At 37.0% G+C, this 20857-nt stretch overlaps 1 protein-coding gene across 1 annotated transcript; it reads right to left on the bottom strand.

Moving 5' to 3' along the window:
* Nucleotides 1-1105: 1105 nt before the first annotated feature.
* LOC128683152 (cubilin-like) lies at nucleotides 1106-16545 on the bottom strand. The gene is made up of 4 exons (XM_053768434.1): nucleotides 16412-16545; nucleotides 8669-8803; nucleotides 2640-2765; nucleotides 1106-1895 (listed from the first exon to the last, which is right to left on the bottom strand). Exons 1-4 carry the CDS (start codon nucleotides 16449-16451, stop codon nucleotides 1837-1839), a joined length of 360 nt encoding a protein of 119 aa, XP_053624409.1. The 5' UTR covers nucleotides 16452-16545; the 3' UTR covers nucleotides 1106-1836.
* Between the last annotated feature and the right edge of the window lie 4312 nt (nucleotides 16546-20857).

The raw sequence follows: 20857 nt of genomic DNA, 5'->3' as shown, positions 1-20857 counted from the left end.
AATCTTTCACAGTTTGCATGGTTCACTCTGTTCAGCCAAAAGCGACCGTAGGCTCTTATTCCATAAATTTCAACTCGATATATCTACACGAGTTACAGGATCTTGACAGACGGACAACGATGTGATCATAAAAGGGATCTCTATCTACATTTTGATGTACGGCACCCTAAAAAACAACTTGAAATTTTTCAGGCTAATTCATATCCTTACATATTATAATGTAAAGTGCTCTTAAACAGATAGACAGACGGTCTATCTGTTTACAATAAACCCAAAAACTAGGTACATGGATTTTCATGTGGTTTTCGTTATACAAAGTGTATACCTTATTCAGTAATCACAGTATCAGTTAATGAGCTACTAACTACTACTACTAAATAAGTATAATAGGACAAATCACACAGATTGAGCTAGCCCCAAAGTAATTTCGAGACTTGTGTTATGGGATACTAACTCAACGATACTATATTTTATAACAAATACATACTTATATAGATAAACATCCAAGACCCGAGCCAATTAGAAAAAGATCATTTTCCATCATGACCCGACCGGGGATCGAACCCGGGACCTCTCGGTTCAGTGCCAAGATCTTTACCACTGCGCCACTGAGGTCGTCTGAGAGCTGTGGGCTGTTAGTAAATAATGATAAATTCTTCCAAAGAGGGCGCTACAGTTGTATGGCCCCTAAATAGGAAATATTCAATCATTATATTTTTGCATTAGCCTTGGAAAGGGTAAATTAAATAGGCTTGTTACTTACGTCATTATGAATTTACCAAAATTATTGTAAAGAAACATGATTCTCTTTTGTAGACTCGGTTGTGTTATTTATAAAACGTCACGTGTTGAAACACTTGAGTGGAGGCGGGATTTGTTAGGTACCTACATTCAGTTACGAACGTGGCTGAATGTAAGAAAAGGATGTATTTTTGGCTAACAATACCTAATGCGGAAAATTTTTGTGTAAAACATTATTAGAGTAACTTACATGATTTGCAGGTAAACTTCTTGTGGTTGTGGCTGAGATGATTAATACATACTTATGAATTTGAAGGGGTGGATAGGTATTTGGGATGAAATACTGTAGTAATAAAACGAACAATTGAATCTAAAAATAAATTTATTTACCTAATGCAAACTAAGTACTTACAGTAATACGTCGAATTCACATCAATTAAGGTAATTTATTTGCCTATGATGCCTATTTGAGGTTTTGAGTCTACGAAAAATGGATATGGAAAGAAATACCTAGGAATATTAATATCATACATATTAATAAGGCGGCTTTATTTTATCCCACCACTGGTTACGTCACAAGTTGTACCACAGACTAGCATTATGTAGAATAACTCCCATCAAGCTAATAACTTCAGCTTGACCGTTGCAGTGCGACTGTGGTCGTGTGTGATTATTATCGTTAGGTACCATTGTTGTCGTAGTTAACTTGTAACGGATATGGCAAAATGCCGCAAGGATCAAGGTTCAAGTATTATTGGAAGTATAAAACATTAATTTGGGCTATAAACAAAATTTATACCTTGATTGGGGGGCAGATAATTCGTACGTAGCGTGTCTAAAGGCCTACCACGAAACAGAAACACGTAGCACGTTACTAACGTCCACATGCTGGCCTTTTCCCACATCGTGTAAAAAAGAAAGAACGTGTAGACGCAATAACGTGCTACGTATTTTATGTTTAAGGTTACATTGGTTACATTTAGAGGAAGGGTCCAAAGCAGCACCTGTCTTCCTCGTGGTAGAAACATGGTCGAAGTACATAGTAAAATCCTAATTAAATAAATACATATCTTAAACAATTACTTAACATTTGTTTTAAATTACGATACATTCGTGTGGGAACACCAGTCCACGCATTGGGATGGTGGGACATGCTGGAATGAAAAAAAAAAAAACAAATATTATTATTTCGCCTACCAAAATATTACGAGCAAAAGCGCTAAAACGCGCGATAATAGTGTTCAAAGGGAAAATCGATATTATCCATCCAGTCCAGACAGAGGGTCGTCCCCTTCGTCGGGGTCGATAAATAAACACAAAAGGGATAGATGGCGCCGCTGGTAGGAAGGTACTTGTTTTCCTCAGTGTTTACTGTACTACTAAGTGGTAATAATCCGCCCTGGCTTCGCAATGGTAATTATGTACTTTTTTTTTCTTCTAAATTTTTGACAAGACTTCAGTGCACTTTGTGTGACCATGTCAGCCTCATGGGGGATCTCTAATATACACTTGTCTAGCTTTCATAATTCTTGTCCACAAGATATAAATGGATTTAGCCACCTGTGATAATAATTATGTACTTATAACCCAGTAATTCCACTAATATCACACACACTAGTGAAAGTTTGTGAGTACCTACGAAATGTTTATTACTTCTCTACGCTCAAACGGCCAATTATTATGAAATTTGGTATTATGCTGGATTAACATACTTTTATCGAAAGTAGGTTCCCGTAGGCATAGATTTAGAAAGGGCCCCGCGGGCGCGCCCATAGGGTTTGGTCAAAAAGTCTATTAGACAAAGGCGCTTTGTAAAGTACCTAGATGGCTCTACTGTGCATAAAAACTAAGTATTTTATAATAATGATGCAGCTAGTTTAGTTTACAAAATAAGGTACCTCTTTCGCATCTTTGTCCGTAAAAGCCGGTGTTCTCGCATTTGCAAGAGAACCCTGGGTCCATGGCCGTCTGGATGCAGATGCCGCGGAGACACGGCATGCGATAGCACGCATTGGAGCTGCGTTCTGGAATCAAACAGCACATGTTAATCCAGAATTATAAGTACTTACTCTTCTTGATTATCCCGCTTTAAATTAGGACAATTCAAAATCATAGGGGAAGAGCCGGGATTAAGGGATAAAAGAATCATATAGACTTCGAGTATAAATTTGTTACCCTGAATTAAATTATTAATTAATTAAATACGTTTTATTAATATATTATTTAATACCAATATTGGTAAACACAGTTGATAATATGTTTTTTTTTTAAATACGCTGTTTGCTGTGGTTATTTCACCTGTTACTCAGAGCTAGTAATTAATTGAAACGAACCGAAGGCGCCTGCAACTTTCCTCAATAATTGGACTGTCAAACGCAAGCAGAATTTTTACATCAGATCCAGTTGCGGACTCCGGTAGGAATAAATAAACACTTCGGAGTTTTGTTAATTGTATGTTCTGTTCTCTGTTCCAATGCAGTTCAGGCAGTTCCGTGCAGTTTTGAAAAATCTGCAATTAATTTGGAATTAAGAGTCAAGTGAGTGTTCCTCTTTTGCTCTAGAGTTGTGGGAGCGCAAAATGAGTAAATCATACAGTATGGAGTCTGGGAGCGGAAAAATATTAGAATAATTAATAGGTAATTAACTCCTTGAAAGCTTCTGGAGTGGGCACGTGATATGTAGGTACTCCTAGAGATAGTACGGAGCATACATATAAGAAAAAAATACTGAGGCTTTTACTACCTACTTAGTGTCTTCCTACAACGGCAGTTTTGGTAACTGCAATTCTCAACCGGAAGTGATTTTTGACTTTTATTACTTATCTTATCACTTTACACGCAGATGCATCTTGATTATAAATACCTATAACATAATAAAATAGAGTGTCAAAGGCAAATTCACCTTTTACTTAATAATAACCTTATCGCAGCTATTTAAAACAACGATGACAACTGGAATCGCAATCACTAATCCAGACTGGATGATATACTTATTGACGTCAAAAATTACTTAAACTAAGTCTACTGCCGGCTTCCAAAGCGCAGGTGAAGAAGAAGCGGCGCAACAAACTTCACCGCAGCCTTTTCTCCAAGGACGTCAATTAACAAATATAGGTCTTAAACATATATTAAAAATTAGGAGGACGAATTTACATCATTATTATTATTATTATACTGCAAACAGACTAGTATTCAAAAATGTCCCTACCGCCGCTGTCGCATTAATTCCCTTTGACGCAACGAACCAATATTACTTGATCTCTTTGATGCGACGTGCATCGCTCAAAGGCTCGGATTAATATCCGTATATTTTGATTGCACAAGCCTTCGAACAAATATCCGTTTAAATTGTCGAAAAACGAACCTATTCCGGGCTGGCAGTAATAAAGTTATTACATACCGTTCTCGTATGTCTAGGCTCCTCATCCAACATAGATAATATAAAAATGTTCTCAACGTCAAAGGAGCACTAATATGATAGTTCTTTCTTCGCTCTCGTTTGTCCAACAGCCAACCCTTTTAGCGGCAGCATGTGGTACCTATGTGGACCTATAGATTTTAATCAACTTTTCGGAGTTTAAGAAATAAATACGAGTATATTAGGACAAATCACACGGATTGAGCTAGCCCCAAAGTAAGTTCGAGACTTGTGTAATGGGATAAGTACTAACTCAGCGATATTATAACAAATACATATATAGATATACATCCAAGAACCCGGGCCAATCAGAAAAATATCATTTTGCATCATGACCCGACCGGGAATCGAACCCGGGACCTCTCGGTTCACAGGCAAGCACTTTACCACTGCGCCACCGAGGTCGTCAATGATGAATAATGAGCGACCTGTTCGGTATAATGAAAAATTGGTTTTGTAAAATAAACTCCGGACGTTTTTGATGATACTTAATACAAAATAGGTACCTACGTTACAACTTTTAATTTGGGGAGCTGTTTCCGAAATATTTTATGAAATATGATTCTTCTATTAGAGTCAAATGACTCTACTTAGCCTCACTGCCGGTTTTGAGTGAAAATAATAAAAATAACTGAATTTAAAACAACCTGTTTATAGTTCCACCTAGAGGTGATTTAGTTAATTGCAATAATTGGCAGGCGTAGTGTTACTAAGTCGATTTGCCCCTAAAAGGTGAAATCCGAATAATACTATTTAATTGCCTATCTGGTATCAAAATAAGTATTGAATATCAGCTATTGACAACATCTATCCATCATCTGTTTAATTTTCCACGGAGTAGGTACCTACAGATTTTTCACTCAGACTCACATCACTACTGAGACACATTAGGTAGTTCGCTGGGAAATGTTTTTATCCTTTTGAATGCACTAACAAGTACGTACTTTAAATTTGTTTTTTTATATAAGCTTTTTTATATATATTCGAGCGAACGATTCCAGAATTTGTTCAAGTCATTATTATTTTCAAATCTAATTATTGATTCAAATTCAAGCGAAATTTAAGCATGAAATTGTTTAAACTATTATTTGATAGATTTGAGGAAGAAGGAAGTGGAGGCCTACATATTATGTTCATTGAAGTCTTTGGAGAAAAAGCTGCGCTTCTTTTTCACCCGCGCTTTGGAAGTCGGCAGTAGAGTATGTAAATTTTTGACGTCATTATCTTCACGTGATGTATTCCCATCACAAATCGAATAAAAGAATTTTGAATTTTTATGAAATAAAATCTATACGCAGCCCAGTGCACCGGGACGTGTCTGCGCTGGGCCTGGGCGAGCTGGGCGAGCTGGGCGAGCTCTATCGATCGCAGCTACAAATAGGTCATAGCTACACGAATAATACCTGGACGACGTATTTCACATTGCTTTTAACTTGCAATGTACATGTAATTACTTGTCTAGATAAAAAATTACCGATTTTTAGCTTTTTTAACATTAGTTTCAAAAGGAAAAAAAAAACAATTTGAAAATTTGTTTTAGCAAAAAGAATGTCCATATTATATAATTGGCCAGCAAATAAAAATTTGGACGACAATAAAATTTAGGCTGAAATTCTTGTTTTGCAAACAATTATGATAACATCAGCAATAATTTTTCGAAGTGTGCATACTGGTATTTATATTATTCCCTACGATGGATCTTTTTGCTTGATATTTGTGTATAACTATGGAAATTATTATTTTTTCGTGGTCCGGTTGACTTTGACTTCGGTACTGTACCATGGGCAAAAAGTGAAATATGAACAAATTAAACAATCACGGCTATTTGTCAAACTGAAGCCGTAACGCGTAGTACTCAACGCGTTATGGCTTCAGTCTGACAAATAGCAGAATAACTAGGTACCAAAATCTATCTCCAACAAAATTGGGCCGCAGGCCAGTAAAATAAGATTTAATTTCCTTTCTTACCTCAGGCACAAACTAAAAATATAAATTAGCAAAATACATAATGTTTTATTCGTCTGGTATTTAGAGAATAAAAAAATTAATATTTTGAGAAGCTCATATTGAATGAAACGTGGGTGGACTTTTAACTCTCGCTCGAATAAAGGAACGGAAGATTTGAGAGCCGTTCACCCACCAGTTTCACCCACCAGTGGGTCAACGGGGAAAGATTGTTGCGTAACTTGTTTACACACTTTCCATATTCGTGCAGAAAAAATTCGTAATTGAATTCGTAGTTCATAGGTCACCCTTTGAATCAAGTCAATCCTGGGTCACCCCAGGATGATATGTTAGAACACAAAGACACTGGTATTTTTATGCTCGCTCGTTTGAGACGCAGGCCCCTCGGTCCACTAAAATCCAACTTGAAGATCTATTGTGATCACAGTGACTAAGACCGGAAGAATATTATGCTCTACTCACCTTCATACTGGTCTGTAATACTGGTGTGACGGCGAGAAAATGATTTCACTATTTTTAATACTGTTCATATAGCAGGGTGAAGGTTCAGGACTTCCAGATGCCGCAAGAAAAATAATCCCAATCAAAGTAACGAGTTGAAGAAAAAAAACACAGCAAGCTAAACGTTGCAACGTATATTTCTCACAAATTCAAATTAAGACAGTTATGATTACGACAAACGATAGCCCAGTAGACGCTTCGCATCCAATGCTGCAGCACCGTAGTGTCCGGGGTACACAGCTTCAACTAACGCAGCCTCCGATGTCGACCTCTTGAGAGGAGCCTCTCTCCCACCAGGTGCCGGGTGTCGCGACCACCCAGCTTCCTCTAGAAAGGAAACGGCTTCACGGACGCGGAATTCCCGACCTCGCCCTAACTCTTCAAGAGAAGCAAGCTTCAACAAGTAATCGTTTGAGTGACTTTCACGTTTCACTCTTCGTGAAATTTCACCCCACTCTCCTTGGAGCACTGCCTTAACGGAGACTGCGTCGATTCACTACGCCGCTGCGGCGGCTACAGCGGCTATTAGAACTGGAGTTGCTTTTTCAACAGCATACGAAAGCACAGCAACCACTGCAGCAAGTGTAGCAAGAGGAACAGCAGCCGTAGTAACTACAGCTGGAGAAGCAGGGCCCGCAGCAGGGGGCTGGAGCGCAAGGGCTGCAGCACGAATAGCAAGGCATCTTCACTTGGTTATCTCCGTGATATATATAGAATTAATGCTTGGAGGATTGATTCTTGACACGATTTTGATTTTTTTTCGGCTTATTTATTCTGTTGATGTAATTTTGAATGCTGGACGTTTGTTTTGTGATTGAAGATGATTTGGATGCTGTTTCTTCATAGTGTTTGAATTTAGAAGTCAGAATTGTTTTTTTTTTCGTATATATTGGAAGGAGGTTACATTTTAAAAGGATTATATTGAAGTATTTAGTGGTTTCATAAATACTTTTTGGACTACTGTGCCAAGAGTATGATGGTTTTGAAGCGGCTACATCTAGGCTCCCAAATATTTTTTTAGAATACTATATACTTCATCTTTATAGTGAAGTACTTTTTATTGATGCATACTACTTAGCTACACATAAGATATCTTTATAACAATAAAGAAAAATAACTAACGTTGTTATGAAATGACATTGAACTATGAAATGAACTATTTACGAATAAAACACAGGAGTTTCACTCACTCGCCTGCCCGGCCTGCCCTTCCTAGGGTACCTTTTTGTACCATTGACCTCCAACAAAATTATTGGGTTTCCCATATTACATTATTGCAATTAAACACTGTTCCCCCTTATTATTGATTGCAGTATCTAGACACAGAATAAATTGTCTAAAGAAAAAAGAAGTTCTATCTATAAACAAATATCGCGTGGTATAATCTTGAAACCGAGTGGATCTCTGGCTCCGCACCACCCACATCCGCTGTAGACATAGTTAATCCTATTAGTAAACATATTTCAACAGCTATTACTACTTCAATAGATTGAAAGGAATAAAACGAGATGATGATAGTTAGAAAACTAAAAGTAAATGGAAACTTAGAAAAGTAATCACAATTATGAATACCATTTGAATTGTCTAATTTTTTCAACAGCAGCGACGCCCCCATCTTGTGACACATATGTTTGATATACAGCGTGCAGTCTGCTATTTGTTGTCAATGGTCACCGGACACGCTCATATTTAATTATACATAAAATGGTCGGTTAGAAGCCAGATGTACCTAGGTTTAATTGACTATAATTACGTTACCCTGGCTAACTGATGTGATGAGTGTAACTTTAGTTATGTTACTCTGTCCCATTATGCACAGCAGTCCAATAATTTTGATAAGCAAATCGATATTTTGGAGATTGATTAAAACAGGTGCTATTATAAGCACCAGTACTTCGATTCACTTGTTTAGAGTGAACTATCGTACAGAGAATTCGTCGTTAATTGGGTTTGGATTTTGAAAAATAATGTATCTATGTAAGTACTTAAGTGTATATATTTATTATAAGCTCCCACTAGGTGTCGGTCGTGATTGTGTAAGTACCTCTCAGTGCGTTGAGGCAGGCCGCCCTGGACTTGTAGACATACTCGTTCTTGCAGCCGTAGCCGCACGAGCAGACAGACCCCAGCAGACGGCAGCCATTGTGCAGCTGGTCCGGCTCGCAAGCGCGTGTCCAGTCTGAAATGCAGCAGATTGTATGTCATGTTACAAATAAAAGACAATACAATTTATCTTCTCCTATTTTAGAGAGTTGAATGAAATTTCAGAAGTTACAAAAGAGATATATAGTCTTATAAACTGGTATGTAAAACCTATAAGGTGATGTAGGTGGATCCTTGTACAGCTAATATATATCTATTTGGTACTATAATAATTCTTTATGGCTGAAACTGAAACCCAGCTAGGGTTTTAGACTTTAAAAATCCATGTTCATTTTGAGGGGCGAAAAGGGATTATTTTTCACGGCAACTGTAACTCTACCGCTACAAAATCTTTTTCAAAAATGTTTCGCAAAGCACTACGGTTTTTACATGGCAGACTGCCTGTTCCATTATCAGATTACCGAGATCCGATTTGCATGCGAAACACTCAATCGGAAACATCAAAGCTGCATACAGTGTAGTTACAAAATATAATTATCATTCGCCCAGCAGCTGTTTTAGCTTTGGTTGCGATGAGTTCTATGGGCTCAAAAACTAGCACAACAAACTAAAAAGTATCAACTTTAATGATAACTTTATACTGCGCAGAAAAAAGCAACGTACCCAATTTCACTTAAACGACGGCAGCGCGCACGTCATAGTTGAATGGTGCAACCCACTCTAGCATAGTCTAGTAGTATGAGTCATGGAATTAGTAAGTATTATGGAGTACCTACTAATTCTATAATTGGTATGAGTATACATCGTCAACTTTTTACGTGCGCTGAAAAAGCCTAAGTAGCCAACACCAATCTTGTGCTAAAAATGTTTTTTTTTTTTTTGTAAAAAATACATAGATACTAGAGTAGTAACAAAGGTCCGGGCAAAGCCACAACTAACTGTATGTACTTATATTATGTATGATATGTTTTTACATACTATTCATCGTGAAATATTCCATTTGCCTGTTTAATTAAATATTTCTGTGTATTTAGCAAACGAATATGTTGCATTAAATTTTCACGTCCAACATTCGTCAAAGGTATAAAATTAAATTCATTTTAAATTTCGCATTGCAAATAATGCTTCATCGTTAAAAATTCGCTTAAGCTTTGATAAAACTAAATATATAATGATTTAGTAAATTATTTTTAATAATCAGGAAATGGGGGTAGGTAGGATCTCCTAAAAGATATGATCCACTTTGCTTCGTAGTTAAAATCACTCGCGTTTGCATTGTAGAAAAATGACTGGAAAATACTGTGCTGCATAGACAGAGAGAGGAAGAAGGAAGAACACCTTTTTTCAAATGCCCTAAGGTTTTCCCATGGAATTAGTAGTATACTCCGTACGAAGTACTTACTAAATCCATGGGTTTTCCTATCTTACGGAATTTGACAAAAAGTGTGGGTAGGCAGACTCTTAACAAACATTATATTGGCTTCCATACATAAAATTTTTGGAGGCTTTACACTGTATTTAAGTAAATTAACCGGGCTTACGTAGTCTTTTTATACCGTTCCTAACATTTCATTGTCAGCCCCCAGCGACGTGGTTGTTAGGTTTTTAACGTTAAGAAATCGGTCAAAAATAGCACCACAGCAAAAACATGCAAAAAGTTTGGCCTTTGCATGTTTTTGCTGCGGTACAAACTTTTTTAGCGGTTGGGGCTTCAGTGGCTGGCTCTACGGATTGTGAAATCTGTAACAAGAGTTTGTATAACGAGGTTGTAAATTAGGTCTACAATTCCCTGGCATGTGGTTCCGCCCAAGTATAGGACCACTCCATATCCTGTGGATGTCGTACTCGGAGACTTAAATACTTTTAGCCTTAGTATTTGATATGCAATAATAATTTTTCCAAGACAAAATCACAGTCGTATCTTCAACATTTTCCCCAGGCTTGGTAGCGTCATATCCCCAAATGCTGCCGGAAACACAAAAAAGAGATAACAATACTAAAGTTTATTTTATTTTCACAAGAATTGAAGTAATTAACTAATTAGCTATAGCTGATTTGCACATGTTAGGTCAAAAGCAAACTGAAAACACAGACATTATTAGTTTTGTAACGAAAATAATTGCTTGTGTTAAAAATTTGTGCAAAGCCTTTATAAATGGGTACTGGGTAGGTATATCATAATACAGTGATGTTTGTTTATCAACAGTTCGTTTATTGCGCTTCCTCATGGATTGAGTTATCGGCCACTATCACTGGTCCGTTGTGCAGTTATCTCGGTCACTTCCGGCGACCGAACGGGGCAGACGCGACCCAGCCTTACTTGAAAGTGCCAAATGTATAGCAAGTTTCATTGACATTCTACTAATATTGAAGACGTGTAATGTTTTTCTGTTAAAAACTTCGATTACAGGTGTTTGGGTAATTTTATAGACCAGAAGCGCCTTTAGATTTTCAATTTCTATGCTGACAAAACAAGGGATGACATTGACATAACCATGGAAGTAGTGCCATGGAATTAGGTACTTCAGTACCTACTATATGGAATTAGTATATACTGAAGTACCTATTATATGGAATTAGTAGAGACTGAAGTACCTATTCTATGGAATTAGTATATAATGAAGTACCTTCTAACTTGATGACATAACATATTTGATGTCCATGGAAATAGAAGTACTTCATAACATATTTGATGAGTGACAGCGAAATTTAGATCAACAATCTAAAACCATCTGCAACTGTTATTATTGAAATCATTACATATTACGCTTTTTTCTGTTGATTCATGTGTAAAAACATTTTGACTTTAATAACGTGATTTTCTAGTTTAAAACTGAGATATTATAGGAATTAATCTTAAAGGAATTTCTCTGTACCTAATAGCTCAAAGCGAATCGACTTTCCTTTCAAGCAATAACCAATTATTAGAAAAATATTTCTGTTGGAATTTTATAAAGAAGACTGTAAAATTCCTAGTCTTTTCAATTAAGTAGTATTCAATAAAGGGTTCTTTTACATTTATTTATGTAGTTTTTCCTTGAACTCTTTGCTGGGAATATTACATTCTTCATTTCCATATAGCGACATAATAATTTTCTGTATACGTATGCTTCGTATATATTTTAGGCGTAATATATTTTAGGTCAGAATATTTCCTCCACAAGCCCAAACCTATGTTGTGGTTGTTATCCATTTAATTTTATAGTTAACTATTATATTTTTCCATATTTCTTTTGGATTTTTGGGCACAAACTTGTTACTGTCACGCTCTGAATCTGACACAGCCGGGCGAGCCGCAACCACAGATTTTAATTGGGAATTAATTTGTCTAGTGTGCTATTTTAAAATTTGGTAGGTAAGAAAAAAATGTTAGCCAATTAATAATTTGGCCAGAAAATAATAAAAAACGTGAATCGTGACAATCAGTAGTCAAGAGAGCCTCGGCTACTGATAATCACTCTTCAGTCAGGAGGAGCGATCATCAGTATGGAGGATAAATAACCACAGAAATAGTAATCCTTACGAATAAAGATATGTGTTTCTTTGCATTCAAAGAATAAGAATAAAAGAACAGAGTTTCTTTGTTGAGAGTGCAACAGGTCATACCGACTTAACATAAAAATAGTTACATTGTTATTTAAGTAGGTGAAATTTAACTTAGAGTCATGATTACCGACAGAACAGGTGAAACTAAATAAGAGAAAGGTAGTATTTTTAGGGTTCAAAAGGTAAAAACGGAACCCTTATAGTATCACTTCGTTGTCCGTCTGTCTGTTTGTCCGTCTGTCCGTCTGTCAAGACCCTTTTTCTCAGGAACGTAACTAGTTGAAATTTATACCAAATACCCAGGTCTACGGTCTCTTTCAGCTGGGAAAAATCCAAAGTAATAAATACGTTAACGCGATCAAAAAATATGACCGTTTATGTCACATATTTTGCGATTTCACACGGGAATTAAAACCTATAGGGTACTTCCCATAGACCAAGAATCATGAAATTTGACAAAAAGTTGGGGCATACTGTACTGATATAGGAAAAAAGTCTGAAAATTGGTAATTTATAGCTACATCACAGAAAAAAAGTTATATTTGTAATTTATTCCATACAAAATGATTGCATTTTGCGATTTCAAAAAGGGAATCATAATCTACAGGGTGTTTCCCGATGACCTAGAATCATGAAATTTGGGATAAAGTAAGGGCATACTATGCTGATATAGGAAAAAATCCAAAAATTGGTAATTTATACTTATATCACAGAAAAAAGTCATATTTGTAATTAGTTTCGTACAAAATGAGTGCATACGCCCGCTATTCACCATTCCCACTAGATGGCTTTACGGGATGACTAAGGGACTAATAGACAACCATAGCATTCTCATAGAGGGTTGACGTTAGGCAGGCCGCCGGTTATAAAATGACAGCCGAATCTTCAAAACTTTGTACGGAACCCTCGGTGCGCGAGACTAACTCGAACTTGACCGGTTTTTTCTTTTTACCTTTTATTAGGGGACCGTTTCCTCTATCCATACAGTATTGTGTCAGGGGTGAAAATGGGAACAGACCCAGGCTTCCAAATAGGAAATAGCAAATAAATTGTATTTGTTTTATTTGAGCTTCGTAGTTAATGACAAGAAAGGTCTAGTTTCAGTAACCTTTTCTCTTGTTATGAGACTTGAGACTTTAATTTAATTTAACGTTGTTAAAATCTAGTATTTCCAATGGTTGAAGTTGATATTCTATACCCTTGTTTATTAATTCTCCCTTTGAAATATCACGGGGTGATGGGTGGCATCTCCCTAGGTAGTCTAGGCAGAAACGAAACGATCATTTACAAAGGATGTTCCTATAATTCCGTTGCACGGAATGCATTCATATCATGATACCTACCGACTGGGAATATTGCATTCCCCGTTATGCACACAAGATATTTTTGCTTTTGACAAAAAATATTTTCACGGATTCACTAGACAGCATGACTGACGCTCAAAGGATCGTCGCATCCCTTTGAGCGTCATTTTATTTGGTAAAATTCGAAGTTAATCTGGACACCGTGATAGACCTGGCAACACCTTTATGTAGGGGAAGTGGGAGTAACTTTATAATTTAAGTCTCAAAAGTAATTTTGTCATAGGCTTTATCTTTACGTTTTATGTATTGTAATAAGTTAGATACTTCATAGTCGTATTCCTCATGGCTCGTGGTTATTACGTGGAATGAAACACACACAACAACTATCTTGGGATTATTAATTGAGTGGTTTGCCATTTACCTTTGAGTTTATTCATCAAGGTCCACTCGCCCAATCCCCAAGGATATTATAGTGAATCCAATAACGGTGTCTACGAAAAATGTAATCTCACCAACTACAGTCCGAATTGTATCCACTACGAGTATGTCAGAATGCAATATTGCTAAACTTTATTCGCGTTTCACATCCAATTTCCATGCAATGTGAAACATGAAATTTTTAATATCTAGGCTAGAATTTGTACGATATCTCACTTATATCTTGCTATTGTGCCATGAAATTGTATGTAACGCATTCAATACATATGCATTTCATATTGCAGAAGGGTAAGTATAACATTTTATTTATCTAGGGCTGGTTGCTTCAGTCAAGTTTGATGTTAACTTTAACATGCGAAGAAAAAAGCAAAGTAAGTACGCCATTTTATCTATGCGTCAGCGGCGCACAGGTTAAAGTTAACGTCAAAGTTGACTGGTGTAACCCACGCTTCGTCAATATGAACCCAGTCGGGTAAACTTTGTTTTGTAAGTAAAATAGAGCAAGGTGTGTAAGATGGTGATAAAACAATGGAAGTTGCTGTACTACAGATAAAGAGCCTTGTAGTTAATGCACTAATTAATTCTTGGCATCAAAACTTCATTGGATAAAAGAGATCTATTTCCTATTTCATAGATAACTAACGAAATAAGTGACCGCTTCAAAGAAAGTTCAATTGAACAAGAAAACATATTGCTCATAACATAAGTTCAGCTAAGCGTCGTCTGTCGCGTCTGTCTGTTCGCAATAAACTTAAAAGCTCAGCAATATATGTATAGTGTGATTTTGGGGATTCGTGGCACTGGAAGGCGCCTACTTATAAAACATGCATATTTGTCTACATTCACACTTTAATTTTTCGCTATGGTCGGGCCAGGAATATTGACACTGATTCCTGACCAACTGAGAGTACAAAATTAGTTTCATAGTTATAACGACAGTGGGTTTTAATTTGAAAGACTTGAAAATGGGAAATATACGTACTAAATATTATCACTTCTATTTCCAGTGGCGGTAGGCAGAGGCTAAGGATTTAAATTTGCCACGATACTGTTAAATCTCACTCGCTTCCTCTACACTCATCACTCAATGCATGCTCTCCGGTTATGGGTGCTTCAAATATGTCCCTTACAAAGGAGATCCACAACCTGATTGCGGTATGTTTTCCGACGTGGACCCAGATATACTCTTGTATTAATTTTATTTTAAAATGGATAACCAATAGAATACAAGTTTTGCGGTGAGTCTGCCTGCCTCTGCACGCACATAACAATGAGACATCTTGAACGCTATTTTGTAAAATTTTTGCCATACCACTGAAACGAAGCCAATTTGCACACGATGCACAGGATATGATGGGAGTTTATATTATATTACAATCGAGGGATTGTACATAGCTCATCTGTGTACAGGATGCGGTGGTTCCGGTGAAGGAAAACATCGTGAGGAAACCTGCACATTGGTGGACAGTTAGTTCACTAGTGTGTATGCGACTACTTGCCACTAGCTAGCATAATGTCGTAAAAGTATTTCAGATGCCTTTAGGACGAACACAATAGAAGGTTATGAGGTCCTTCAGACAAATCGCGCAAAATATGTGAGGCGGGCCAGGCAATATACCTATGCAAATAATCTTTGAAAGTAAATAGCGAAGTTACGTCCAAAGATTGTTTGCTTCGGCCGACTGTCGCCCCTCTTTACAATCTATTTAGATTCCTGTTCTGTAAGTAACTTGTCCCGTCTGTTTGTAATCAAATCTTGCAAGTAGGTATAATATCCGACCGAATATTCTTGCTTCAGTTTTGGGTTTTTATACAAGGTTAAAACTTTTTACGTCGCTAAATTTTATTATCATGACAAGCATGGCCTGATGGTGCAACCTGATGGTGCACTCGGTTTTCAATGAGTGAACTCCACAAAGTTTGCTCACTGCATGGACATGATACTTTTATCACGCGGCACCTTGAAATCAATAAAATTTCTATGACGTCAACAAAAGCTTGAGACGAATACTTAAATTGTAAAAAACTTAATTCTCCGACTAAATAGGTCGTCGCAACAACTAGTGATTGTGCTTTGGCAAAAATTTAGAATTCAGGCAATAAGTTTTTACTAAAATGTCATTTTTGACACAAGCTTTTTTACTTGTTGTTAAAGAGATCTTATTGCATTCCATGTTGCAAACCGTTGAGGAGTTCCCTCGTATGGTGCCGTCTCTGGATGCACCATCAGGTCATGCTTATCTTCAATGCAAACTAAACCTATGTATAACATTTCAGCTCAATCGGTTGAAGATATCTGCTTCAAAATTCAGTTGTAAGATCCCACACGAGCATATTATACTTACAGTTAAATAAACACTTGTAAAAAGAGAAGAGTGATAAAGAAGAGTACTCACGAAGCAAGCAGACGGCCAGGAGGAGGGTGACAGCACGCATGGTCTCTATAAAGTTGCGCAGGCGACTGCCGATACACGCTTCCTGTAGTGTGAACGGCCCATTATCTCACAGTAGCGTAGGACAGTCGCTGAACTAGGGTGCGTGTCATATACTTTATTTTTTACCTCTGACGCAAAAAGAGGAGCATAGAGAGTTGATTGTCACTACATTTTTAATTACACGACTACTGCGATACTACAACTAAGACCAATATTTGTCAATTGACGTCTTTGGAGATAAGCTGCGGTGAAGTTTGTCGCGCCGCTTCTTCTTCACCTGCGCTTTGGAAGTCGGCAGTATATTTAGTTTAAATCAATTTTCTGACGTATAAGTAATGTATATCATCCAAGCTGAATAAAGAATTTTAATTTCGAATTCAATAGCCAATCGCCAGCGTGATAATTATTACTGGACAGCTGGACAGTTATGTATTACACGTAGACATGCAGACAGATATTAAGTATATATGTATTTACAAGATGTCGCAACGCAGTCCCTTGCACAACTAGAGTTGTGCAAGGGACTGCGCTTGATACCTTAACTGTTTGTGTTTCAAGGTGGTACTTACCACTTACACACACCAGTGTTTAGGTAGCGAAATTTGTGTACCGGCCCCCACATCTAGTGTGAAATTAAATTCCCAGCCATAATAGAACTGGAGTTACGCCCATTATTAACATCATAAACAACGATTGGAGTTTTATTTTTATTAAAAGTTTACCCCTGTGCGTTTGTGTATACCAAGCAGCATTAACAGAAAATAAGCTGAATCTAACTAACTAATTACGTCTAATTGCGGCTTAACATATTTTGATAAAAAGGCTAATAACAAAACAATCCCTACAACGCTCGCCAAAAATCTCATCATAAACACATGAGAACTAAACGCCCCGCTGTTCTGAATAGGGCGATAAAAGCAAATCAAGGCAGAAATCGTCACATGAATATTGCATCGCAATTTTATGTGAGTCGCTGGAAACCGTTTGTGTATTCCCTTTGACGCGCCGAGCATCTGCCATATAGCCTTCTATCCATAGATTTTTTTTATCTATGCCTCTTTCTATTTATTACTTATTTATTTAATATAAGGAACGCTTACAGTGTTTACATAATATATAATATTATAGTAAGTAAATTGTACTTGCAGTTGAATGGGATATATTTATGTATCCCATTCAAGTCACCAGTTAGCAGCGAGCACAACATTTGCCAACAATATAATTCGCTGCCGTAGAAAAATTACGAGAAATTATACAAAATGAAAAGTTGCGATTTAGAATATAATGAATTCAAAGGAAAATTTTGGTGATCAATGATTTTGATCAATGATTATAAGAAATGAATATCAAATCTAAGAATGTTTATCTCAAAATGAAGTGAACTTATACAATTTGTAAGAGATTACAGTTAGTGTTAATATCTTCATCAAAATATTTCAGTATTTTACATTTGTAGCTGCTGTGGTATTTATCAGGAACAATGTCATCAGGGGGCTTACCATCATCTCTTAACGTAATCCACTTTACGACCTAAACTGAACTGCATCGCAAATTCGTACTATCAATTTAAATTTTAGTATGAATGCGATTCATTTTATGTGCCTAAATTGGATTGAGTTGCATTAGAATTGTTCTGCAAAAGTTGATGGTAGGCCTGCAGGAGTTTTATTGTTTATTTCGTTATATACGTAGCGCATATTCTGGCTAGCAGTTGATGTAAGCCAAGGTTTGTTCAGTGGAATTGCATGAATGTTTAGTTAATGTTTTCCGAGGATATTTAAAAGGTACGGTGAAATTGATTGAGTTGGATAATAGAAATATCGCAACGCTATATTGCATCTAGCTTTTCTGTTCATAAGACATTTGGAAGATAAATAATATGAAAGAGAATCAATTTTGCTAATAAACTTCACGTCAAGGAGTTGAAATTAAAATCTTGTTTCCTGTTTCCAGACTTTCTTGTGTAAGCAATTTGCAAAAGTTTCAGCTCATACAATCATGACTTAAATTAGAAGTCGCGGTTCAGTGCAGCCCTCGGCTCAAGTTTTTCTTTGACGGTCTTCATTAAGCAAATTATTTGGTACTGCAGTCTGGAACGGAGTTCTTCAAGGCAATATTAAAGTTTATTAAAGTGTATTGATTAATTATGGGCATCTCATCAACGTTAGAAAATTGTAAATTGTGTTTTTATTTATCTCCAATCTTTTTCATTAGCTTCATTATTTTCTGTGTGATTTGTCCTAAAGTATTTATTTATGAAAAAAAATATTTAAAATATTTATATTTATTATTACTGGAAGCGTGTTTATCCTTACATATATAAAAAGAAGTGTGTTGTAGAAGTCTGTCTCAGTAAAAAACTATCGGACGGATTTTGGTACGATTTCCACCAACAGATAGTATGATCCCTGATGAAGGTTTAGATGTAGGTATAATTTATTATGGTTTTAACTGAGTACAGCCGGGACCTGACGCTAGTTACAAGTAAATATAGAAAAACGTCTCTGAGTAAGTTCGAGACTGATTCTTGGTATTCTTATTGAAAATAAATATACCAAGAATCAGCTATTAAAAAAAATACATTTACAGTCCCAGACTGTGGACTTGAGATATGAAACACTCCAGTCATATCCCGCTGGCTTAATCCAATTGGAAACCTATTCACACAATTCGATTCATGCCTTACCCCATCACTCTGTCATTAGCTAAATCTGTGACGTTACAGTCAAACGAGTACAGGAATGGCGAACCAATGGCACATGACTTAAAACACAGATTATAAAAAAATTGGGAGTCAGTTTTTTGACATGCGAATGCGTGACGTGAATGACGTAGAGGTAGTATTATTCAAAATCATATACAAAAAGTCCGGTGCAAACACGTGAATGTGGATTTAGTTATGAAATTGGGAAAATGTTGCGTGTAAACTCATGTCGTGACAGGCAAATTTGCCATGAGTTCATTATTATTTGTTCCAATATTTATAAAGCAAAGTTTATTGTCTTTAGAAAACATTGCATGTTATTGCATAAAGGTTCGCCATCTCTGTTTTCGTTTATCGATGTTTACAGTTGACATTTTCAAATACAGTGACGGGCTCAAAGAGTATTTACCTGTGCTACTACGTGCCTCCAACGTGGGGTGCCCTGAGCGAGGACTTTATTTGGAACGTTACATACGTTTTGTTTTAAACGCCCGGCCTATAGCGTCGTCGTCCTTCGTTCACTCGACGCCGGGGCTGCCGCTCTGTCGTGCTCCGTTGTTTTACTTGATTTTGATATTACCGTGCGACGGCACCGTTTGTCTTTTTTGCGTTGATCAGTCGAACGTCAGTGCAACGGAACACGACTGAGCAATGGGGCCGCGCACTAACTGTTTAACAACTTATGTCTATAAACTTTTGATTCGTTTGGAACTAAAACTCGTGTTTTATATAGTAAATGAAAACCTCGTTCACATCAAGACACTTTGAAGACATTCAATACGGATAACACCCTCTCAATCACAGATGGATATAATTATCTCACTTTTTGCTTGACGTATCTATTCGACAGACAGGTAATCTAGTTCTCAATGGGAGTATACGTCTTCTGTAAATTAGTAATTTCAAGCGGGCGTGTAAATTAGGCAGGATTTCCCCCACGCCCCACGTGGGGTACAAGGGATCAACTTTTGCTAAATAAAAATGTCTTTCTTTTTTATGATAATTGTAAACAGACTGCGCACTCAAATGGACTGGTGCAAAGTAGTCTGACTTGCTGGAGTATGCAGTATAACACGTGCGGTTATGTCATCCCGCAATCGATGGGTCATCTCCTCGCATGTCCCAAGTGCCCAAGCTCCGGTACTCGGGCAGACTTGATTGCTTCTGATGAAGCCATCATAGTGGCTCGGCAAGAAAATATTAATATTCAATAGAGCGTTTGTATATTGGACATGGTGATTGGAACAATATACGTAATGTTTGTACAGTGCTATCTAAATTAAACTTTTTCTCCCATTATTTGGGTTGTGATTATTTGGGGGGTAGAAATGTGAAAAAGGTTACTTTGTCAAAATTGGTCCAGCGGTTTGGACCGTGACGGACAGACTCCCACATCTAAAATATTGGTATGCAAGCATACTTGAAATCTTCTGTGCAATAACTTATCATCAGTAATATTGACAAGACATGGCTTGTTCGATGTAATCATAGAATCAAAGGGAAGCTCAGCGGGATGTGATGCACATTCTGATTAAACTGCAAGCTAGAATCAAACACTAGGGTAAGGCACCACGAGGCGGCCGCCCAGGACGCGACGCACAAAGGGGCGTCGCAGAGAGAGAGAGACGTTAAATGAGCAGTTTTTTTGTTTTTAGTTATGGACCAGGGGTTTATTGAAATATTATTTCTGATGCCCGCGCACT

The sequence above is a fragment of the Plodia interpunctella genome, chromosome Z (genome assembly GCF_027563975.2).
Source record: "Plodia interpunctella isolate USDA-ARS_2022_Savannah chromosome Z, ilPloInte3.2, whole genome shotgun sequence".
In the NCBI taxonomy this organism is placed as follows: domain Eukaryota; kingdom Metazoa; phylum Arthropoda; class Insecta; order Lepidoptera; family Pyralidae; genus Plodia; species Plodia interpunctella.
This window is presented reverse-complemented; position numbering and strand designations above follow the sequence as displayed.

Excerpts from the sequence above, each read along its gene's own strand:
- LOC128683152 (XM_053768434.1), bottom strand. The coding sequence starts at position 16,451 with ATGCGTGCTGTCACCCTCCTCCTGGCCGTCTGCTTGCTTC. Across the intron at positions 8,804-16,411 it reads CCTGGCCGTCTGCTTGCTTC|ACTGGACACGCGCTTGCGAG; the intron begins GTGAGTACTCTT and ends GCTGCATTTCAG. Across the intron at positions 1,896-2,639 it reads CGGACAAAGATGCGAAAGAG|CATGTCCCACCATCCCAATG; the intron begins GTACCTTATTTT and ends TTTTCATTCCAG.